Genomic DNA, 25,898 nt, shown 5'->3' on the forward strand with positions numbered 1-25,898 from the left:
AAAGGTCTTTGGGTCTCCTATATTTGACTATGCTGCAACGACCGTCACCAGAGACTGTGCTTCCCGGTGGTAGCAATGAATGTTCCCCTACAGTGAAGGAAGTTCAAGTCGACCTTTGTAGCAGCCCCTTTCACTGCTGTAGGAGATGAGCATGCTCACCTAGAGCGCTGCAAACATCCCTAGTCCAGAGGCAGAAAGCAGCAGTGGCAACATGACGCTGTCCTTTTAACCCTTCACTATGGGACAACAGTTCAGGCTAAGATGATAATTTCTGTGTCTGATAGTGATCAGGATCATAGGTAATTTGCACAACAATTTTTATAAGTAGTAACTTTTGATGAAATTTTCTCTTTGTCTTTAAAATATACTAGGAAATGGGAAGAAAGGTTTTTGCATATATTTATTATTTACCAATAATTATTCACTTTAAAGGCTTTTCATAAATGGTGCCAAAGGATATAGGGTCACAAATATTAGCCTTTGTACTTATTGTCATGTTTCCTACAGTTGTTTTGTGACAAATTTTGCTTCCCTCTTTAGAAGCTGGTAAGAGACTTACAGGAACATCACCATGGTAAGAATGTGTGCATTTTACAATTAATCTGTAAAAAGTATAATGTTCAGAACCTGACATTCTCTTTGCCTCTGTGTACTCCGATTTCAGCTTCTTTATTTCTTCTATAATCACAAGCTGAACAATTATCTCCCACACAGCATGAGTTATGGACAAACATCCTTAGGAAGGGAGATGATTCAGTGGATAAAGTGCTTGCCATGAGTCTGTGAGAATGGAAGTTTGGATTCTCAGAATCCACATGAGGTCTTGAGGATCTCATGTGCATCTGAATCCTGGGGCACTTATGGTGAGGCAGGAGGTGGTGAGAGAGAATCCCCTGAAGTTTACTGGCTAGTTTGCCTGGGTTTCTTATTCATGAAGAAGGGATTGAGCCACAAAACCAAGGTTGGAAGAATGTTGCATGCTGTTATTCTAAAGGCTCCCTGACAAGCCCTCCTTTGTTGTTCCTAGGTGTGTGAATGTGGATAATGTCAGCTCTACCTCCTCTGTGAAGGTAAAATTCTTCTTTGTGAATTTAATTTTCTTATGAATTTTGTTACAATTCAGCAATAGTGTAACTATCCCAGTTTTATATGGAAAGATTGCTCAAGGGAGTCCACATTGTAGATGTGGAGATTTCTACAAACTGCAAGTGAGCAGTAAGTCCTTGTGGGTAGTGGTGGCCAATAAGAGAATGGACTCAAAAGACATAGTGAGTGGAAGACTGAGCGCAGTCCTCGTACAATAGAAGATGTCTGATGTTTGACAAGTATTGTTTGCAGAAATGAGTACATGTTCGACTGATTTTAAAATGTGACTGTTACTAGACCATAATATTTCTTTTTTAAAAAATTTTTATTAGATATATTTCTTTACTTACTTTTCCAATGTTTTTCCCCTTCCTGGTTTCCGGTCCATGAGCCCCCATCCCTTCCCCCTCACCCTCTCCCATATCGGTTTTCCTGGGCTGGAGAGATGGCTCAGTGGTTAAGAGCACTGACTGAAAGAACCAAAAAAAAAAAAAAAAACCAAAAAAAAAGGAGCACTGATTGCTCTTCCAGAGGTCTTGATGAATCCAATTCACAGCAACCACATGTTGACTGACGACCATCTATAATGAGATATGATGATCTCTCCTGGTGTGTCTGATGATAGCTACTGTATACTTATATATAATAAGTACTTCTTAGTAAGTCCAGACATTTCTATAATCCATGAATCTCCTAAGTGACTTTACCCTCAGGAAAATGCATGCAATTTTTATCTACCTTTGGACACTGCTATTTTAGGATCCTGTATGAGAGCATCTCCTTGGTTTCTCTATTTCATGTGTATTTACACTAAGGAGAAATTGTGGCTATGTAGCAGTTTGTAATATGTTCATCAAGTTTGTCTTATGAGAATAGAGCATTTTCTATTTGATTCTATGAGGGTATGTTGAAAGCTCTTCATCTAGAAAAACAACAAGTGTTTTTCCCAATTATCCAGCATTTTTAGATGCAGGGAGTCAATTACTGTATATTTCCATTTAAGTTCTTCTTTATGGATTTTAAAATAATATAAACTTATATTCTTTGTGCCACATTCAAACAGTTAAAATATTGTAGTGCTTTACTTAGATATATCCATATCCAGTCTGAGGCTGCTTTATCACTGTGAGCTGCTCCAGGTTAAGAAACCTGTTTCTATATAACCTATAGCCCTATAGTGAGGGGCTGTGTGAATGAAGAGTGGCAATTTAATGATTTTTGAATGTGACTCAGTGGACAATTGTGTTTCTATAAAGCAGTTTCACCGGTTCTATGGTATGGACAGTGCTAGCAATTAAATTGCCATTTATTTGTAAATGAAAACTGTGCATTTTGTGATTCCCCACAATGGAAGAGGAAGACTGTTAGAAGGGGCCTCATTAATATTAATAATCATCTTAAACTAGAAGCAGAATAATTGACTGATAATGAATTAAGCTTAGTCTCAACAAGAACAAGGTCAAGTTTGTCAGTTAATGATTTTTTCTTAATCTAGGCTAGCATAAATATTTTAACTTCTTGATGGTATCCTATTAAGTTGTAAATAGGCATATAAGAAGATATTTTATATTTAATAATTTTGATTTTCATGTGTCAATATCCTGTAATTCCTAAAGAACATTGTTGATGTGAAAGCATGCATCCTAAAAGAATAGAGTTAATTTCAAGACCAAATAAAAAGTAAACTCTCTTCTCTGCATTGCAGGGAGAATCGGGAAGAAAATTCCATATAATACCTAAGAAGATCCAAAATATTTTTAGAAAATCTGGAGTTTATGTGTCTTCTCGGGTAGACCCAATTCTTGAAGTATGGGAAGAAAATACATCTGCAACAGTAATCCCCACTGATGTGAGAAGTAACCTATTTCCTTTTGTGAAGGGGAGTGATGGGTGTTTGTGCCTATGCCTTCCTAGTGCAAGTAGTGAACGAGTAGAGAAAGATGAGCCTTGAGCATTCCCTTCACACTCTCCATATCCTCACTCCTTGCCAGTCACTGCATTAGGCATTGCTTCTCAACCTTCCTAACGCTGTGACCTTTAATACAGTTCCTCATGCTGTGGTGATTCCCAACCATACAACTGTTATGTTGCTACTGCATCAGTGTCAGATTGATAATATCATCAACTGTAATGTCGTATTGGTATTTTCAGAAGGTCTTTGCCAACCTGTGTGAGACTGTTCTATGCCTTCCTCCAATAGGGTATGACAGACAGGTTGAGAATCACTGTCATAAAATGTAATAATAGTAAATTAGACTATGGAAACAGAAGAAAAAACAGAAAATGAGCATGTTTTTAACTCACTGAGGAGAAGTCATAAAAATACAGAAACCAAATAGTACATGCTCCTGGAAATAGGTACAGTCAACATGAAAGCGACCACCATAGTTGTGCTTCATTTACTTTGGATTGACTGACTTTATGTGTGTGAATGTTTTGCGTGTATTCTGTCTGTATACCATGTGCGTGTGCTTCCCACAAAAATCAGAAGAGGTCATTTCATCCTTTGTTCTTGTTGTTCCAGAATTTTGTCAACCAATATTATGTGTTTTACAAAGCAAAGCCAGGTGTCCTGGAGGAGCAATGAATGTTTTAAACTCCTCAGCCCCTTTTCCAGCACACAGATTTAATATGTTTGATAGGCAAAAAGATTAAAATTATCATCAGGGGAAATAAGTCAGTCTTCTGATATTTCTTAACTTCCTGGACAGGACCTCAGCATTCTGGTTTTACCCATTGAAGTCCAAAGTACTTATAGGCGGGGTGCCCACAACAGGAGGCTGGGTATGTTGGTGTACACAGTTAATTCATGAACTCATAAATCAGGCAGGATGGTCTCTGTCAGTTCAAGGACATTCTGTACTTAATTTATTTGGGGAGTAGGAGAATGTAAGTTGAATTGTAGGTATCAAAAGATAACTTGTAGGAATCAATCTTTCCCTTCCTCTGTTTCCAGTCTCAGGTATCAAATTCAAGTTGTCAGTCAGGCTGCCAAGTAGGTTTATCACATTGGTAGTATGATTTACACTTTGGTTAGCATTAACAGACAAACAGTAGATAAACTCTGCATGTGTGTGTGTGGGGGGTTATTTAACATTAACACAAATGCTAAGCAGTGCATGGGAGGATCAGACAAAGAGATGGGAGTTCATGTGATTGAACACTTGGCCACTGATGGGAGATTGTTTAACTTTCGGGGTCTGGCCTTGCTAGCAGAAGGTTTTCAGTGGTAGATTTTAATGGCTATGACTACTTGTGGTACCAGTACTGTGTTATCTGCTTCCCGGTCTACCAGCATGTGAGAACCAACAATGTACTGCCAAAAGTCAGGCCTCCCTGTTCCTTCCTTGAAATAAGTGACTGGTTTTCCCCATCAGATATTTTGTCACAGAAAGTACAGAAACAAATTCAAAAGTAACAGCCATCTTTCCTGTTTAAATCCCCTTTCAGAAGTTACAAAGCAAGCAGAAGGGTGTGTCTGCTGATCTTACACACACTACTTACTCCTTACTCCACTGCATACTGTCAACACGTAGCTAACTACCTTCCTCTAGACCTCTAATTTCATCATTAGGAAAGAGGAAGTTCAGATATAATTATTACACATAATGGAATCATTAGAAACTGTAATTTACAGAAACCAAACTCAAATGCTCTTCGTTTATGCCTAGATCAATTTGGTTTCCAATTAACTACTACAGGTGATGAACCTGAGTAATTTTTATTCTAGGAAGAACTTAGCAAAGACATAGAACTCAGGTACTTTAATAAACAGAAATTCACTCGGCAATCACCTTCTATTGCAGTGAAAAGTCATTAGAATTTTCTAAACTAAAATTTCTAATGCAAACACATTTTATCCTAACTAGAATTTTATGATGCTATGGAATGTACAAATAATGGTGATGAATATAGTAACTAAATTTTATATGCCCATGATTAGAATACAATCCACAATATCATTACAGCAGTGGGATCTTACAGAGACAACTAAGACAAAGGTAGTTTCCATTCTTCCAAGGAATAAATGTCACTGAAGTAAAACTAAACATCATTTCTGATGTTAAATTTGAATAAAACCAAACGAACACAAGACTTCCCACAAGACTACATGGGAAATGCAGTGTAATGAGTATAAAATAAAAAAATGAAAGACCTTAGCTAGTTAATACCAGTTCTCTACCCCATGCTAGCGGAATACCAGGTATAAGTCATTATAAACAAGTACAGCCAGCAGGATTTACAATGACACAGGCACATTTCAAAGGTGATGCCTAGTTTGGCTGAAAGAAAAAGATCACATGAATGAGAAATTCACACTTACTACATTTCATTTTTATTCTAAACGGCTATACACCAATCTTTCTCCTTTTATTTTAAAAGCAGTAAATATATATACATATATACATATATACATATACTTGCATATATATGCATGTATACACATCTTCTCACGTACACATATGTAGTTACAAATACATACATGCGTATAAGTGCACACACATGTGTATATGCATATTTGCCAGCCAGATGGTTCAATGGGGTAGTGATAAGTAGTCTGGTAACACATTGCATATGAAAACATGACTATGTGTGTAACATACCCCATGGTTTGCTATATTCAAGTCTGTCTTTCTCAGGAAATCCAAGGAACTTAAATTCTCTCATGATCCATTTTAATAGTGTGAACACTAAGAGGAAATGCATGCTTCTTCAACATTATTCTTTGATCAACAGTCCTCCTTCACCTGTTCTGTTGAATCTTCTCTGTGATATATTGCTTGTTGATGCAGAGAATGTTTGACGTGTCAGTTTTGCAAGTAAGAAACGTAAATCATCCTCAAACCTGGCACTGAAAGTCAAAAGTAGACTGCCATGTTATGGGTTTCCCTGAGGTGTAAGGAAGAACAAACATGTGAAGATCTTATTTCTTATGCAGTATGAGTCAATGAGGCTTCCCATTTACAATGCAGCATCAAACCCATTCACAAGCCCAACTTCCTGAATTTATCTATTTAAATCAACAAGTGTTCCGGGCATCCTATCTAAGCTAGCTTTATGGAATTTGATAACACATTTTGTGACCAAATCCCCTGGGTAACACCACTTCACAGCTTTGAATGAATCCTTCAGACTCTGTTAAATACACTCTTATTGTAACTAGCTGATGCTTATGTTAGTCACTTTCTATAGTTGTAAAAAATATCATGGGAAAGAAAATGTTTAGAAGAAAGAGATGGTGTGAAGTGGGTCTCTTGGTTAAATTGGATACAGAAATCACCATCATGATTCAGGCAGACAAGCATGACGATGAAGCAGCAGCTGAGAGATCACATCTTGACCTACACAGGAAAGAGAGAACTTAGTGGAAATGACACCAGTCTATTGAAATCTTTTTTTTTATTAACTTGAGTATTTCTTATTTACATTTCGAGTGTTATTCCCTTTCCTGGTTTCTAGGCCAACATCCCCCTAATCCCTCCCCCTCCCCTTCTTTATGGGTGTTCCCCTCCCCATCCTCCCCCCATTGCTGCCCTCCCCCCAACAATCACGTTCACTGGGGGTTCAGTCTTAGCAGGACCAAGGGCTTCCCCTTCCACTGGTGATCTTACTAGAATATTTATTGCTACCTATGAGGTCAGAGTCCAGAGTCCAGGGTCAGTCCATGTATAGTCTTTAGGTAGTGGCTTAGTCCCTGGAAGCTCTGGTTGCTTGGCATTGTTGTTCATATGGGGTCTCGAGCTCCTTCGAGCTCTTCGAGTTCTTTCTCTGATTCCTTCAACGGGGGTCCCGTTCTCAGTTCAGTGGTTTGCTGCTGGCATTCGGCTATGTATTTGCTGTATTCTGGCTGTGTCTCTCAGGAGAGATCTACATCCGTATCCTGACGGCATGCACTTCATCGCTTTATCCATATTGTCTAATTGGGTGGCTGTATATGTATGGGCCACATGTGGGGCAGGCTCTGAATGGGTGTTCCTTCTGTGTCTGTTTTAATCTTTGCCTCTCTATTCCCTGCCAAGGGTATTCTTGTTCCCCATTTAAAGAAGGAGTGAAGCATTCACATTTTGATCATCCGTCTTGAGTTTCATTTGTTCTATGCATCTAGGGTAATTCAAGCATTTGGGCTAATAGCCACTTATCAATGAGTGCATACCATGTGTGTTTTTCTGTGATTGGGTTGCCTCACTCAGGATGATATTTTCCAGTTCCAACCATTTGCCTATTAATTTCATAAAGTCATTGTTTTTGATAGCTGAGTAATATTCCATTGTGTAGATGTACCACATTTTCTGTATCCATTCCTCTGTTGAAGGGCATCTGGGTTCTTTCCAGCTTCTGGCTATTATAAATAAGGCTGCTATGAACATAGTGGAGCACGTGTCTTTTTTATATGTTGGGGCAACTTTTGGGTATGTGCCCAAGAGAGGTATAGCTGGATCCTCAGGCAGTTCAATGTCCAATTTTCTGAGGAACCTCCAGACTGATTTCCAGAATGGTTGCACCAGTCTGCTTTCCCACCAACAATGGAGGAGTGTTCCCCTTTCTCCACATCCTCGCCAGCATTTGCTGTCACCTGAGTTTTTGATCTTACCCATTCTCACTGGTGTGAGGTGAAATCTCAGGGTTGTTTTGATTTGCATTTCCATTATGACTAAAGATGTTGAACATTACTTTAGATGTTTCTCAGCCATTTCGCCTTCCTCAGCTGTGAATTCTTTGTTTAGCTCTGAACCCCATTTTTTAATAGGGTTATTTGTCTCGCTGCGGGCTAACTTCTTGAGTTCTTTGTATATTTTGGATATAAGGCCTCTATCTGTTGTAGGATTGGTAAAGATCTTTTCCCAATCTGTTGGTGGCCGTTTTGTCCTACCCACAGTGTCCTTTGCCTTACAGAAGCTTTGCAGTTTTATGAGATCCCATTTGTCGATTCTTGATCTTAGAGCATAAGCCATTGGTGTTTTGTTCAGGAAATTTTTTCCAGTGCCCATGTGTTCCAGATGCTTCCCTAGTTTTTCTTCTATTAGTTTGAGTGTATCTGGTTTGATGTGGAGGTCCTTGATCCACTTGGACTTAAGCTTTGTACAGGGTGATAAGCATGGATCGATCTGCATTCTTCTACATGTTGACCTCCAGTTGAACCAGCACCATTTGCTGAAAATGCTATCTTTTTTCCATTGGATGGTTTTGGCTCCTTTGTCAAAAATCAAGTGCCCATAGGTGTGTGGGTTCATTTCTGGGTCTTCAATTCTGTTTCATTGGTCTATCTGTCTGTCTCTGTTCCAATACCATGCAGTTTTTATCATTATTGCTCTGTAATAGTGCTTGAGTTCAGGGATAGTGATTCCTCCTGAAGTCCTTTTATTGTTGAGGATAGTTTTAGCTATCTTGGGCTTTTTGTTGATGAATTTGCAAATTGTTCTTTCTAACTCTTTGAAGAAATGGATTGGTATTTTGATGGGGATTGCATTGAATCTGTAGATTGCTTTCGGTAAGATGGCCATTTTTACTATATTAATCCTGCCAATCCATGAGCATGGAAGATCTTTCCATCTTCTGAGGTCTTCTTCAATTTCTTTCTTCAGAGTCTTGAAGTTCTTATTGTACAGATCTTTTACTTGCTTGGATAAAGTCACACCGAGGTACTTTATATTATTTGGATCTATTATGAAGGGTGTTATTTCCCTAATTTCTTTCTCAGCTTTTTCTCTTTTGTGTAGAGGAAGGCTACTGATTTATTTGAGTTAATTTTATACCCAACCACTTTGCTGAAGTTGTTTATCAGCTTTTGTAGTTCTCTGGTGGAACTTTTGGGATCACTTAAATGTACTATCATATCATCTGCAAATAGTGATATTTTGACTTCTTCTTTTCCCATCTGTATCCCCTTGACCTCCATTTGTTGTCTGATTGCTCTGGCTAGAACTTCAAGAACTATATTGAATAAGTAGGGAGAGAGTGGGCAGCCTTGTCTAGTCCCTGATTTTAGTGGGATTGCTTCAAGTTTCTCTCCATATTGTTTAATGTTAGCAACTGGTTTGCTCTATATGGCTTTTACTATGTTTAGGTATGGGCCTTGAATTCCTATTCTTTCCAGGACTTTTATCATGAAGTGGTGTTGAATTTTGTCAAATGCTTTCTCAGCATCTAATGAAATGATCATGTGGTTCTGTTCTTTCAGTTTGTTTATATAATGGATCACGTTGATGGTTTTCCGTATATTAAACTATCCCTGCATGCCTGGGATGAAGCCTACTTGATCATGGTGGATGATTGTTTTGATGTGTTCTTGGATTTGGTTTGCCAGATATTTATTGAGTATTCTTGTGTCGATATTCATAAGGGAAATTGTTCTGAGGTTCTCTTTCTTTGTTGGGTCTTTGTGTGGTTTAGGTATAAGAGTAATTGTGGCTTCATAGAAGGAATTCGGTAGTGCTCCGTTTGTTTCATTTTTGTGGAATAGTTTGGAGAATATTGGTATGAGGTCTTCTATGAAGGTCTGATAGAATTCTGCACTGAATCCGTCTGGACCTGGGCCCTTTTTGGTTGGGAGACCTTTAATGACTGCTTCCATTTCCTTAGGAGTTATGGGGTTGTTTATCTGGTTTATATGTTCCTGATTTAACTTTGGTACCTGGTATCTGTCTAGGAAATTGTCCATTTCCTGCAGATTTTCAAGTTTTGTTGAATACAGGCTTTTATACTAAGATCTGATGATTTTTTGAATTTCGTCTGAATCTGTAGTTATGTCTCCCTTTTCATTTCTGATTTTGTTAATTTGGACACACTCTCTGTGTCCTCTAGTTAGTCTGGCTAAGGGTTTATCTATCTTAATGATTGTCTCAAAGAACCATCTCTTGGTTCTGTTGATTCTTTCTATGGTCCATTTGTTTCTACTTGGCTGATTTCAGCTCTGAGTTTGATTATTTCCTGCATTCTACTCCTCCTGGGTGTGTTTGCTTCTTTTTGTTCTAGAGCGTTTAGGGGTGTTGTCAAGCTGCTGACATATGCTCTTTCCTCTTTCTTTCTGCAGGCACTCAGCGTTATGAGTTTCCTCATAGCACAGCTTTCATTGTGTCCCATAAGTTTGGGTATGTTGTACCTTCGTTTTCATTAAATTCTAAGCAATCTTTAATTTCTTTCTTTATTTCTTCCTTGACCTGGTTATCATTGAATAGAGCATTGTTTTATTTCCACGTATATGTGGACGTTCTTCCATTATTGTTATTGAAGACCAACTTTAGGCCATGGTGGTCTGATAAGATGCATGGGATTATTTCTATCTTTCTGTACCTGTTGAGGCCCGTTTTTTGACCAATTATATGGTCAATTTTGGAGAAAGTACCATGAGGAGCTGAGAAGAAGGTATATCCTTTTGCTTTAGGATAGAATGTTCTATAAATATCCGTTAAGTCCATTTGGCTCATGAATTCTCTTAATCTGTCTAGGTCTCTGTTTAATTTCTATTTCCATGATCTGTCCATTGATGAGAGTGGGGTGTTGAAATCTCCTACCATCATTGTGTGAGGTGCAATGTGTGTTTTGAGCTTTAGTAAGGTTTCTTTTATGTATGTAGGTGCCCTTGTATTTGGGGCATAGATATTTAGGATTGAGAGTTCATCTTGGTGGATTTTTCCTTTGATGAATATAAAGTGTCCTTCCTTATCTTTTTTGATGACTTTTGGTTGAAAATTGATTTTATTTGACATTAGAATGGCTACTCCAGCTTGCTTCTTCTGACCATTTGCTTGGAAAGTTGTTTTCCAGCATTTCACTCTGAGGTAGTGTCTGTCTTTGTCTCTGAGGTGTGTTTCCTGTAGGCAGCAGAATGCAGGGTCCTCGTTGCGTATCCAGTTTGTTAATCTATGTCTTTTCATTGGGGAGTTGAGGCCATTGATGTTGAGAGATATTAAGGAATAGTGATTATTGCTTCCTGTTATATTCATATTTGGATATGAGGTTATGTTTGTGCGCTTTTCTTCTCTTTGTTTTGTTGCCAAGACGATTAGTTTCTTGCTTCGTCTAGGGTATCTCTTGCCTCCTTATGTTGGGCTTTACCATTTATTATCCTTTGTAGTGCTGGATTTGTAGAAAGATATTGTGTAAATTTGGTTTTGTCCTGGAATATCTTGGTTTCTTCATCTATGTTAATTGAGAGTTTTGCAGGATGCAGTAACCTGGGCTGGCATTTGTGTTCTCTTAGGGTCTGTATGACATCTGTCCAGGATCTTCTGGATTTTATAGTTTCTGGCGAAAAGTCTGTATGATTCTGATAGGTCTGCCTTTATGTTACTTGATCTTTTTCCCTTACTGCTTTTAATATTCTTTCTTTATTTTGTGCGTTTGGTGTTTTGACTATTATGTGACGGGAGCTGTTTCTTTTCTGGTCCAATCTATTTGGAGTTCTGTAGGCCTCTTGTATGCTTATGGGTATCTCTTTCTTTAGGTTAGGGAAGATTTCTTCTATGATTTTGTTGAAGATATTTACTGGTCCTTTGAGCTGGGAGTCTTCACTCTCTTCTATACCTATTATCCTTAGGTTTGATCTTCTCATTGAGTCCTGGATTTCCTGTATATTTTGGACCAGTAGCTTTTTCCGCTTTACATTATCTTTGACTGTTGAGTTGATGATTTCTATGGAATCTTCTGCTCCTGAGATTCTCTCTTCCATATCTTGTATTCTGTTGGTGAAGCTCGTATCTACAGCTCCTTGTCTCTTCTTTAGGTTTTGTATTTCCAGGGTTGTTTCCATGTGTTCTTTCTTGATTGCTTCTATTTCCATTTTCAATTCCTTCAACTGTTTGATTGTGTTTTCCTGGAATTCTTTCAGGGATTTTTGTGACTCCTCTCTATGGGCTTCTACTTGTTTATTTATGTTTTCCTGGAATTCTTTCAGGGATTTTTGCGATTCCTCTCTGTCGGCTTCTACTTGTTCTCTAAGGGAGTTATTCACGTCTTTCTGGAAGTTCTCCAGCATCATGATCAAATATGATTTTGAAACTAGATCTTGCTTTTCTTGTGTGTTTGGATATTTTGTGTTTGCTTTGGTGGGAGAATTGGGCTCCGATGATGCCATGTAGTCTTGGTTTCTGTTGCTTGGGTTCCTGTGCTTGCCTCTCGCCATCAGATTATCTCTAGTGTTACTTTGTTCTGCTATTTCTGACAGTGGCTAGACTGTCCTATATGCCTGTTTTTCAGGAGTGCTGTAGACCTGTTTTCCTGTTTTCTTTCAGCCAGTTATGGGAACAGAGTGTTCTGCTTTGGGGCGTGTAGTTTTTCCTATCTACAGGTCTTCAGCTGTTCCTGTGGGCCTGTGCCCTGAATTCACCAGGCAGGTCACTTGGAGCAGAAAAGTTGGTCTTACCTGTGATCCAGAGGCTCAAGGTTGCTCATGGGGTGTTGCTTATGAGCTCTCCGCGGCGGCAGCCACCAGGAAGTTCTGAGCCGCCCTTTCTGGGAGCTTCTGTGCACCAGGGTTCCAGATGGCGTTTGGTGTTTTCCTTTGGAGTCAGTAATGTGTGCAGAGTGCAGTCTCTTCTGGTTTCCCAGGCATGTCTGCCTCTCTGAAGGTTTAGCTCTCCCTCCCACGTGATTTGGGTGTAGAGAACTGTTTATATGGTCAGTCCCTTCAGGTTCTGGCGGTGTCTCAGATGCCAAAAGAAAGCACTGTTGTTCTACTCTGTTTCCAGCTCTGTCTCTCTATTGAAATCTTAAACCTCATCCTGGCAACAGTTTTACTACAAAACAGCCCCACCACCTACTCCTTTTGAAAATAATTCAGCGCTCTGCACAGCAAGCATAATGTGAGCCTATGGGGCTGTTGACATTCAAGCCACCACAGAGGTGCTGGATGAGGTCTTAATATACATCCTGTAAGTGTAGCAATAGTCATGATGTTACAGAATAGTTGACGATACTGTGCCCTCCTCCCAGATTGCGTTGTTTACTTATAAACAAATTTCTACTAATTGCTGTGGTTCAGCCTTTGCACAGACCTCTAATCTCTCAAACTGGAATGTAGACATTTCCTTAGTACCCACCCTTAATGCTAAGTAATCAATGTAACCTTAGTTTATAGAATGAAGCACCTCGTTTAAAAGTGATGCTTAATTGCATGAAAGAGAAGGTGATTATCCAGAGAAAGATTTGGTATAAAGAATATTCCCATCTCTCTCACGAAGGAATAAGAAAAGTGGCTACTTGAGGGGTAGTGCAGCAGAAAGTACAAAAAGACGGGGGGAGAGAGAGAGAGAGAGAGAGGGAGGAGGGAGGGAGGGGCGGAGGGAGGGAGGTGGCCTTTTTACTTGGAGAGTTTTAGAGAGAAACAGTGCAGAATGAACCATAGAATATGAAGGAAAGAGAATATTACAAAATCACTATTTAGAGGAAGAGTAGAGCAAAACATCAGAGGCCAAGAGTCACATTTTGTCCTTTCTATTTATATATTTCCATCTTACAAGGAAAAATGACTTCAGGTAGCAAAGAGCAGAAGAAATCTAAGTATAAACCTAAAGAGATCCACAGTAAAGACTTTGAAAAACTCTGGGCCAATTACTCAAGCAGACAGGAAGCAGACTTCACTGAATGTCACTGAATGTCGTGCTAACTTTCGACAGAATACACAAATAGTTTGGGGACTATGAATCCAGGTTCTGACATTATCAGAAGGGTGATAGAATGAATAAAATCAGTAAATTTTCAATCAAAAGTATCACTGCTAATTTTCGTTTTAGGATGAAAAATATAAAACAGATAATTTCTATGCGGTGTCTTCTGAGCATAGAAATTCTATTCCTAAGGCTACTGCTGATCGTGAAGCTTCCACCTCTACTGCTGACAGCCTGGATGCTGCCGAGCCTGACCCAACAAATTCTACAAATGCTACTGACTGTCTGGCTGCTCTTGAGCGTGAGCTGACTAATTCCAACAACACTGCTGACTGTCTGGCTGACCTTGAGCCTGATCCGACGATTTCTACCAATGCCGCTGACTTTCAGGCTGCTGTTGCACCAGAGCCAACTATGTCCACCCACCCTGCTGACTGTCTGCCTGATGTGGAACCAGAGCCAACTATGTCCACCCACCCTGCTGACACTCTGGCTGCTCTTGAGCCTGAGCTGACTACTTTCAACAACACTGCTGACTGTCTGGCTGACCTTGAGCCTGAGCCAAACATGTCCACCCACCCTGCTGACAGTCTGCCTGATGTGGAACCAGAGCCAACTATGTCCAATCACCCTGCAGACACTCTGGCTGCTCTTGAGCCTGAACTGACTAATTCCAACAACACTGCTGACTGTCTGGCTGACCTTGAGCCTGATCCGACGATTTCTACCAATGCCGCTGACTTTCAGGCTGCTGTTGCACCAGAGCCAACTATGTCCACCCACCCTGCTGACTGTCTGCCTGATGTGGAACCAGAGCCAACTATGTCCACCCACCCTGCTGACACTCTGGCTGCTCTTGAGCCTGAGCTGACTACTTTCAACAACACTGCTGACTGTCTGGCTGACCTTGAGCCTGAGCCAAACATGTCCACCCACCCTGCTGACAGTCTGCCTGATGTGGAACCAGAGCCAACTATGTCCACCCACCCTGCTGACACTCTGGCTGCTCTTGAGCCTGAGCTGACCAATTTCAACAACACTGCTGACTGTCTGGCTGACCTTGAGCCTGATCCGACGATTTCTACCAATGCCGCTGACTTTCAGGCTGCTGTTGCACCAGAGCCAACTATGTCCACCTACCCTGCTGACTGTCTGCCAGATGTGGAACCAGAGCCAACTATGTCCACCCACCCTGCTGACACTCTGGCTGCTCTTGAGCCTGAGCTGACTAATTCCAACAACACTGCTGACTGTCTGGCTGACCTTGAGCCTGATCCGACGATTTCTACCAATGCCGCTGACTTTCAGGCTGCTGTTGCACCAGAGCCTGCTATGTCCACCTACCCTGCTGACTGTCTGCCAGATGTGGAACCAGAGCCAACTATGTCCACCCACCCTGCTGACACTCTGGCTGCTCTTGAGCCTGAGCTGACTAATTCCAACAACACTGCTGACTGTCTGGCTGACCTTGAGCCTGATCCGACGATTTCTACCAATGCCGCTGACTTTCAGGCTGCTGTTGCACCAGAGCCTGCTATGTCCACCAACCCTGCTGACAGTATGGCAGCTGTTGAGCCTGAGCCGACTATGTCCACCCACCCTGCTGACATTCTGACTGCTGATGAGCCTGAACATAATAATTCTACCAAAGCTGCTGACTGTCTGGCTGACCTTGAGCCTGAGCCAAACATGTCCACCCACCCTGCTGACAGTCTGCCTGATGTGGAACCAGAGCCAACTATGTCCACCCACCCTGCTGACACTCTGGCTGCTCTTGAGCCTGAGCTGACCAATTTCAACAACACTGCTGACTGTCTGGCTGACCTTGAGCCTGATCCGACTATTTCTACCAATGCCGCTGACTTTCAGGCTGCTGTTGCACCAGAGCCAACTATGTCCACCCACCCTGCTGACTGTCTGCCTGATGTGGAACCAGAGCCAACTATGTCCACCCACCCTGCTGACACTCTGGCTGCTCTTGAGCCTGAGCTGACTAATTCCAACAACACTGCTGACTGTCTGGCTGACCTTGAGCCTGATCCGACGATTTCTACCAATGCCGCTGACTGTCGGGCTGCTGTTGCACCAGAGCCCGCTATGTCCACCAACCCTGCTGACAGTATGGCAGCTGTTGAGCCTGAGCCGACTATGTCCACCCACCCTGCTGACATTCTGACTGCTGACGAGCCTGAAAATAATACTTCTACCAAAGCTGCTGACTGTCGGGCTGACCTTGAGCCTGAGCCAAACATGTCCACCCACCCTGCTGACAGTCTGCCTGATGTGGAACCAGAGCCAACTATGTCCACCCACCCTGCTGACACTCTGGCTGCTCTTGAGCCTGAGCTGACCAATTTCAACAACACTGCTGACTGTCTGGCTGACCTTGAGCCTGATCCGACTATTTCTACCAATGCCGCTGACTTTCAGGCTGCTGTTGCACCAGAGCCAACTATGTCCACCTACCCTGCTGACTGTCTGCCAGATGTGGAACCAGAGCCAACTATGTCCACCCACCCTGCTGACACTCTGGCTGCTCTTGAGCCTGAGCTGACTAATTTCAACAACACTGCTGACTGTCTGGCTGACCTTGAGCCTGATCCGACTATTTCTACCAATGCCGCTGACTGTCGGGCTGCTGTTGCACCAGAGCCCGCTATGTCCACCAACCCTGCTGACAGTATGGCAGCTGTTGAGCCTGAGCCGACTATGTCCACCCACCCTGCTGACATTCTGACTGCTGACGAGCCTGCACATAATACTTCTACCAAAGGTGCTGACTGTCTGGCTGACCTTGAGCCTGAGCCAAACATGTCCACCCACCCTGCTGACAGTCTGCCTGATGTGGAACCAGAGCCAACTATGTCCAATCACCCTGCTGACACACTGGCTGCTCTTGAGCCTGAGTCGACTAAATCCTCCAATGCTGCTGACTGTCTGGCCTATGTTGAGCCAGAGCCAGCTATGTCCACCCACCATGCCGACAGTCTGGCTGCTCTTGAGCATGAGCTGTCTCATGCCAACAAAGATGCTGACTGTCTGGCTTCTCTCAAGGCTGAGCTGATTAATTCCACCAATGCTACTGATTGTCTGGCTTCTGTTGGGACTGAGACAACCATGTCCACCCAGCCTACTGACAATTTGGCAGCTGTTGAGCCTGAACATAATTCCACCAATACTGCTGACGGTAAGGACTCTGTTGAACAAGAGCCATCTAAGCCCACCTACCGTGCCGACAGCCTGGCTGCACTTGAGCATGAGCTGACTAATTCCAACAACACTGCTGACTGTCTGGCTTCTCAGAAGGCTGAGTCAATTGATTCTACCAATGCTACTGATTGTTTGGCTTCTGTTGGGACTGAGACAACTATGTCCACCCACCCGGCTGACAATATGGCTACTGATGAGCTTGAGGCTACACATTCCACCAATGCTGCTTACTTTCTGGCGGCTCTTGAGCCCCAGTCGACTAATTCCTCCAATGCTGCTGATATTCTGGCTTCTGTTGGGTCTGAGACAACCATGTCTACCCACCTTGCTGATATTCCTATTGCTCATGAGCCTGACTATAATGATTCTACCAATGCTGCTGACAGTCTGGACTCCGTTGAGCCAGAGCCAGCTATGTCCACCCACCGTGCCGACAGTCTGGCTGCTCTTGAGCATGAGCTGTCTCATGCCAACAAAGCTGCTGACTGTCTGGCTTCTCTCAAGGCTGAGCCAACCATGTCCACCCAGCCTGCTGACAGTTCGGCAGCTGTTGAGCCTGAGCCTACAATTTCCACCAGAGCTGCTGATTTTCTGGCTACTGTTCTGCCAGAGCTAACTAGGTCAAACCACCCTGCTGACTGTCTGGACTCTGTTCAGCCTGAGTCATCTATGTCCACACACCCTGCTGATAATATGGCTACTGATGAGCTTGAGCCTACAAATTTGACCAACGCTGCTTACTGTCTGGCTGCTCTTGAGCCTGAGTCGACTAAATCCTCCAATGCTGCTGACTGTCTGGCCTATGTTGAGCCAGAGCCAGGTATGTCCACCCACCGTGCCGACAGTCTGGCTTCTCTTGAGCATGAGCTGTCTCATGCCAACAAAGATGCTGACTGCCTGCCTTCTCTCAAGACTGAGCTGATTAATTCCATCAATGCTACTGATTGTCTGGCTTCTTTTGGGACTGAGACAACCATGTCCACCCAGCCTACTGACAGTGTGGCAGCTGTTGAGCCTGAACATAATAGTTCCACCAATGCTGCTGATGGTCTGGGCTCTGTTGAACAAGAGCCAGCTAATCCCACCCACCGTTCCAACAGTCTGGCTGCTCTTGAGCATGAGCTGACTAATTCCAACAACACTGCTGACTGTCTGGCTTCTCAGAAGGCTGAGTCAATTGATTCTACCAATGCTACTGATTGTTTGGCTTCTGTTGGGACTGAGACAACTATGTCCACCCACCCTGCTGACAATATGGCTATGGATGAGCTTGAGCCTACACATTCCACCAATGCTGCTTACTGTCTGGCTGCTCTTGAGCCTGAGTCGACTAATTCCTCCAATACTGCTGATATTCTGGCTTCTGTTGGGTCTGAGACAACCATGTCTACCCACCTTGCTGATATTCCTATTGCTCATGAGCCTGACTATAATGATTCTACCAATGCTGCTGACAGTCTGGACTCCGTTGAGCCAGAGCCAGCTATGTCCACCCACCATGCCGACAGTCTGGCTGCTCTTGAGCATGAGCTGTCTCATGCCAACAAAGCTGCTGACTGTCTGGCTTCTCTCAAGGCTGAGCCAACCATGTCCACCCAGCCTGCTGACAGTTCGGCAGCTGTTGAGCCTGAGCCTACAATTTCCACCAGAGCTGCTGATTTTCTGGCTACTGTTCTGCCAGAGCTAACTAGGTCAAACCACCCTGCTGACTGTCTGGACTCTGTTCAGCCTGAGTCATCTATGTCCACACACCCTGCTGATAATATGGCTACTGATGAGCTTGAGCCTACAAATTCGACCAACGCTGCTTACTGTCTGGCTGCTCTTGAGCCTAAGTCGACTAAATCCTCCAATTCTGCTGACTGTCTGGCCTATGTTGAGCCAGAGCCAGGTATGTCCACCCACCGTGCCGACAGTCTGGCTGCTCTTGAGCATGAGCTGTCTCATGTCAACAAAGATGCTGACTGTCTGGCTTCTCTCAAGGCTGAGCTGATTAATTCCATCAATGCTACTGATTGTCTGGCTTCTGTTGGGACTGAGACAACCATGTCCGTACTGACAGTTTGGCAGCTGTTGAGCCTGAACATAATTCCACCAATGCTGCTGACGGTCTGGACTCTGTTGAACAAGAGCCAGCTAAGCCCACCCACCGTGCCGACAGTCTGGCTGCTCTTGAGCATGAGCTGACTAATTCCAACAACACTGCTGACTGTCTGGCTTCTCAGAAGGCTGAGTCAATTGATTCTACCAATGCTTCTGATTGTTTGGCTTCTGTTGGGACTGAGACAACTATGTCCACCCACCCTGCTGACAATATGGCTACTGATGAGCTTGAGCCTACACATTCCACCAATGCTGCTTACTGTCTGGCTGCTCTTGAGCCTGAGTCGACTAAATCCTCCAGTGCTGCTGACTGCCTGGCCTATGTTGAGCCAGAGCCAGCTATGTCCACCCACCGTGCCGACAGTCTGGCTGCTCTTGAGCATGAGCTGTCTCATGCCAACAAAGATGCTGGCTGTCTGGCTTCTCTCAAGGCTGAGCTGATTAATTCCACCAATGCTACTGATTGTCTGGCTTCTGTTGGGACTGAGACAACCATGTCCACCCAGCCTGCTGACAGTTTGGCAGCTGTTGAGCCTGAACATAATAATTCTACCAATGCTGCTGACGGTCTGGACTCTATTGAACAAGAGCCAGCTATGCCCACCCCCCGTTCCGACAGTCTGGCTGCTCTTGAGCATGAGCTGTCTCATGCCAATAAAGCTGCTGACTGTCTGGCTTCTCTCAAGGCTGAGCCAACCATGTCCACCCAGCCTGCTGACACTTTGGCATCTGTTGAGCCTGAGCCTACTTTTTCCACCAAAGCTGCTGATTGTCTGGCTACTGTTCAGCCTGAGCTAACTAGGTCAAACCACCCTGCTGAATGTCTGGATTCTGTTCAGCCTGAGTCATCTATGTCCCCACACCCTGCTGACAGTTTGGTAGCTATTGAGCCTGAACTGACTAATTCCACCAAAGCTGCTGACTGTCTGGACTCTGCTGAGCCAGAGCCAACTATGGCCACCCACCATGCTGACATTCTGACTGCTGTTGAGCCTGAACATACTAATTGCTCCAGTACTGCTGACTGTCTGCCTGCTGTTCAGCCTGAGTCCAGTATGTCCACCCACCCTGCTGACAGTATGGCTGCTATTGATGCTGAGCCTACAGATCCTGCCATTGTTGCTGACTGTCTGGCTGCTCTTGAACCTCGGCTGTCTGTTACATGTGCTGCTGACAGTAGTGTGTTAGTTGAGAGTCATGACTCAGGACCAGCTAGTCACATTGGATTGGATTATGTAGTTGATTTACCTCTTTACAAGGAGAGTACAAGGTACAAACCCCATGCTGACCCAGAGCCCACTCCTGGTTCCTGCACTTGTTATTCCCTTGACTCCATTCAAATGACTAACCTGACTCTTTTGATATCCCTTAGTGAAGAAGAAATATTTGATTCTGCTACTTCAGATGAGGAATCTTCTTTTACTCCTGACGTAGAAGAAGGTCTGCCTGCTACTCAGGGTGCTGAGGATATTTTTCATGCTTCCGCACGAGCTGAACCAATAAACCACAGCTTGATCCTTCTCAGGGAGAGTGGATATCTTCGGGCAACAGAGATACCACGCATACCTTTTTTGCTCTTCATATGGCTTATATCCTCACTCTTATCCATCATAACATGGATGAAAATCCAAATTCAACAAGCATGGCATGAAGAAAATGGCCAAGGAGCTCCCACTAAGAAGAGAGTCGGACCAGGTAAGTTAAACTAAAATAGTAGCTTAAAATAGATTAAGATTGTTTTACTAGAAACCTAGGTCTCTTTTGTTAATAAATTTCATACTTCTATAGGGCTATTTACGCATAACCTAGAACCTGAAAACTTTATTTTTTCTCAATTTATAGAAAATAATTTTCATAATGTAACAAATCCAGTTTAGAGAAATACAACTGACCAGGTAATATTTTTTCCTACTTGGATGTTTCCTATTCTAGAATGAGGAGATTATTGTCACTTCCAGTGAAAACATGTGTTTCCTGAATGACTAAGCCGGGAAAACTTCCTGTTAAATGTTATTGTCTATTTATCGCTGTCATTCTGAACTCTGACTTCTGAAGTTAGCATAGCCTTTGACCGCAACATTCCAAAAGAAGCAACTTCTGAGATTAAAAATAACAAGAGAAGCATCCACCTTCTCACTGTTTCTCTCTACATTGATATGTCTACATTGATATCTACATGATAATGACACTGATGTTGTTGATGATGGGCATGACAATATCACCAGAGATGTGCCTGATGATACTGTTAATAATTCTTCTTTTTCTTCTAGTGGCTGCGGCTCCTGATCCCTAGACCCTTGATGCTCCTCCAGGATCGATTGGAATATCAAAACACAGTCTGTGTGGGAGAATTGATCATATATATAAATTTTAAAATAAAATGTTCAGTCTGATTGTAGACTGAAGTAAAAATTGATTGTTTCATTGGAGTCTCAGTTGTGCCATGTGATGCTTCCTGGAAACTTTTTTCAATTATTTTCAATTTTAATATTTTCAATTTTAATATTTACTTATTTACTTTACATCCTGCTCACTGCCCCCTCCCTGTCAGCCTCTCCCATAATTGTTCCCTTGTGCCCCACTCTCCTTCTCCTCTCAGTGGGTAGGGGCCATTTGGTTATCTTCCCACCCTGGAACATGAAGTCTCTGTGAGACTAATCTAGGACACAATCTAGCTAGAAGAACCTATTCTGCATACAGGCAACATCCTTTAGGATAACCCATGCTGTAATTGTTTGGGACTCACACAAAGATCAAGCTGCACATCTCCTACCTATGTGTGTGGAGGCTTAGGACCAGCCTCTGTATGTTCTTTGGTTGGTGGTTCAGTCTCTAAGAGCCCTAAGAGTCCAGGTCAGGTGATTTGGTTAGTCTTCCTGTGGCGTTCTTATCGTCTGAGGGACTGCAATCCTTCCACTTATTTTTCCATGACAGTCTTCAAGATCCATCCAATTTTAGCTGGGAGTGTTCATCTAAGTCAGCTTCTGGGTGAACCCTCTCATGGGACAGCCTATGCTAGACTCTGTCTGCAAGCATAACAGGATATCATTAATAGTGTCAGGGACTGTTGCTTGACAATGCGATGGGTTTCAAGTTGGGTAGGCTGGTGGTTGGCTTTTCCCTCAGTCTCTCCTCCAGCCCTGTTCCTTCATTGACTGTAGACAGGAAAAAAATTGGATTTAAAGTTTTGTGGTTGGGTTAATGTTCGAATTGCTCCAGTGGGCTTGCTGCGTAGCTAGAAGAGCCAGTCACCCCAGGCTCTGTATCCCCAAGGCTATGATTCACAACCTCCACTGATTCTTGTGTGCCTCCCCTATCCCATTCTCTGTCTCTCTCTCTGAGGTTGTACCCTCACTCAACACCCTTACAAGTTACAGATCTCCATTCATTATCATGGTTCCCTCCTCCTTCCCACACTGAACCCTGCCTGACCCTATCCCTTTCTATCTCCTTTCTTAATCAGCTCCTTTCATCCATCCATATGCCTTCCATGACCATTCTATATTCTCAAATATCCTTTCTTGTGCCCTTCTTTTTCTACCTTCTTGGGTCTGTAGAGTCTATCATGGGCATCCTGTATTTTATGGGCTGCCTCCTGAGAGGGAGGGGTCATGCTTACCTTCCTTTTCACTGAGCCCCACTGGATTGCATTCCTATTTAGGGCTCCTAGGCATAAGAGGCCTGTATAACTAAAGAGAGCCAATCCTAGGCCTTCTATAAGAAAACATAATCATTGAATTAAGTCATAAATACTTTTCCAATGTTTCTTTTAGAGCCCATCTATTCAGCACTTTAACATGTTTAAGTTAAAGAAATTACATTTTTTTATATCATTAAATTGATTAGATTTATATGTAGAAGATTTTGCTGCTGTGCATTTTCTATGCAGTATGTGTGATAGAATTCAGTACTGGTTCCCCTGGAATTGGAGTTACAGATAGTTGTGAGTGACCAGCAATGTGCTAGAAATTAAAACTGAGAGCTCTACAGTCAAAACTAGAACTCTTAACAGCCCATCCATCTCTAAAGGTATATATATATATATATATATATATATATATATATATATATATATATATATATATATCTCAACATGGTAAATTTTATCATAAAATCTTATGAAATTTCAATACATTGTCTAGTTTATGTAAAAAAAAATTCACTAAGAACATTTTACTCTAATATGACCTGTGTTTGCAGATGGGTCAAAGACATTTTGAATTGGATCTATGACCCTGAACCCCAGTACTCACATTGTGTACATGTGTACATCTTGTTTGTGCATTGATCCACATATGAAAGATAGAGACTGATATTGTCTTTCTCTCACTTTACCCCCCACACGTGGATTACTGTGTTTGGGCCAAAGGACAATGCCACTTGACAGTTCTGTTCTGCTATACTGTGGGTTCTAGGGACTGAATACAGACCATCAACCCTCATTTTCGTTCCACCCCTGGTCCCTCCATTTTGGAGACTGTTCACTCACTCAAATCCCTAGTGTGTTTGATTTTCTGTCTTGGAGCAAAATTATCTTCATACTTGCAGGAAAGTAAGCTTTGGGGATCCCATTATACCCACATCTGCAATGAGGTTTTCAGGACAAGTGTTTTGCCAATTGAGTTTTACCAAGCACCCCAGTCTCTATCCCTTATTTCCTATTTTTAGGCTGTACTAGCTTAGGAAGGAGAACCAGTAGCACAGTAGTAGACATTCCATTGTCCACATGCTTCTTGATCATCTCGTAGTTCTAAAGGCTTAATTAATTAGTCTTTAAGCTGCAGTTTCATATAAATAATAAATTATGCATTCTAATTCCAAAATATTCCTCTGTTTATTGAACATATTCTTTAAATACTCCGACTTGATGAACTGGAATTTTTCATTCTGTCAGTCCATTTACTCCCCACATGTAACTTCCCACATGTACTGTGTAGAATCCCCATTCTACTATTTCTCAAGATTGTCCCATTCTTACACCTTTTTGTTTCTTTAGCCAGTCAAGATCCTTACACTTCATAAATTTAAATATTATGAAATGAACCCTGGTCTTTGGGACCCTCATTTCATTTTGCTTAAACCATTTTGAATCTAAAATCCAGGAGCTGGGGTGCCATTGTTTCTCACCTCATAGTGATATTTACCAATTTTGGTGTAAGTCCAGGCACACACTGACCATTTTACCATAAAGCGTGAAGTCCTGCTTTGCTACCTTTTAGTCCCTGTGTTACCATTGATACTTTATCTATTACCTAAGAAGCATGTTGTGATCCTGATGGAAGCAAATACAGAAACATTACTCCTGGGCATAAAAAATGAAATTTGGAAATGAAAAAAAAAATCAAAGTACTAGTGACTGGGGGTTTCCTTGTTCATTTGTTGGTAAGAATTTACATAGATACACGTGGTCTGAAAACTGCATCAGTGGGTCATGTCTACATTGTGTCAATCATCCAGCCTAAGACCCACAGCCTGTCACTCATCCACAAGACACACAGCTTATCAAAAAATCTGTCCGCAAACCCTCCATAGTCTGTCAATTATCCATAGGGAAATCCCACAGCCTGGCAATCATCAATAAGAATTGCCTAAGTCCTGTCAATCATCCACTGGAAACCTCCTTGTCCTGTCAGTCATCTACAAGCAACTCTCAACTCTCTGTCATCCAGAAGAAATTTTCACAGCCTGTCAATCACGCATAAAAAATAGCCATAGTCTGTTAATCATCCACAGGTCATGTCCACAAGCTTACATACAAACCTTACATGGAGATCTGTAACTTGTAAGAGTGTTGAGTGAGGGTACAACCTCAGAGAGAGAGACAGAGAATGGGATAGGGGAGGCACACAAGAATCAGTGGAGGTTATGAATCATAGCCTTGGGGATACAGAACCTGGGGTGACTGGCTCTTCTAGCTACACAGCAAGCCCACTGGAGCAATTCGAACATCGACCCAACCACAAAACTTTACATCCAATTTTTTTCCTGTCTACAGTCAATGAAGGAACAGGGCTGGAGTGTAGAGGGCCGCAATAACATTCGCCACCACAAGATGGCGCGGGCCTCCGCCGCGCCAGCCGACTTCCTTTCAGGAAGTTAACTGTGTGTGCATGTGCAAGAGTGCCTTCGTGCCAGGTCTTTGCCCACTCCGGGGTGTGCCTAATGAGATCTTGGGTAAGTGACCAATCAGGTGTGGATGTGCCGCGCTAGGGTGTATATAAGCCGCGCCCTGCCGGCGTCCCGGGCCTCTCCTTAAGATTCAAAAAATGTTTAGCTGCAGTAAGAATTCGTGTGTTCCCATGTATTCTTGCTGGCGAGCTCGCGCGGGACACTGGAGGAGAGACTGAGGGAAAAGCCAACCACTAGCCTACCCAACTTGAAACCCATCACATTGTCAAGCAACAGTCCCTGACACTATTAATGATATCCTGTTATGCTTGCAGACAGAGTCTAGCATAGGCTGTCCCATGAGAGGGTTCACCCAGAAGCTGACTTAGATGAACACTCCCAGCTAAAATTGGATGGATCTTGAAGACTGTCATGGAAAAATAAGTGGAAGGATTGCAGTCCCTCAGACGATAAGAACGCCACAGGAAGACTAACGAAATCAACTGACCTGGACTCTTAGGGCTCTTAGAGACTGAACCACCAACCAAAGAACATACAGAGGCTGGTCCTAAGCCTCAACACACATAGGTAGGAGATGTGCAGCTTGATCTTTGTGTGAGTCCCAAACAATTACAGCATGGGTTATCCTAAAGGATGTTGCCTGTATGCAGAATAGGTTCTTTTTTTTTTTTTTTTTTTTTTTATTAACTTGAGTATTTCTTATATACATTTCGAGTGTTATTCCCTTTCCTGGTATCCGGGCAAGCATCCCCCTCCCCATTCCCC

At 42.7% G+C, this 25,898-nt stretch overlaps 1 protein-coding gene across 1 annotated transcript; it reads left to right on the plus strand.

Moving 5' to 3' along the window:
• The first annotated feature begins 261 nt into the window (after positions 1–261).
• Positions 262–21,420, plus strand: LOC134482359 (uncharacterized). Its single transcript, XM_087589580.1, has 5 exons — positions 262–299; positions 1,028–1,070; positions 13,818–20,274; positions 20,377–20,699; positions 21,275–21,420. The coding sequence occupies exons 1-3, from the start codon at positions 262–264 to the stop codon at positions 19,086–19,088; spliced, it is 5,352 nt and encodes a 1,783-aa protein (XP_087445706.1). The 3' UTR covers positions 19,089–20,274; positions 20,377–20,699; positions 21,275–21,420.
• Positions 21,421–25,898: the final 4,478 nt, after the last annotated feature.

Source organism: Rattus norvegicus, chromosome 16, assembly GCF_021556685.1.
Source record: "Rattus norvegicus strain SHRSP/BbbUtx chromosome 16, alternate assembly SHRSP_T2T, whole genome shotgun sequence".
Taxonomy (NCBI): Eukaryota; Metazoa; Chordata; class Mammalia; order Rodentia; family Muridae; genus Rattus; species Rattus norvegicus.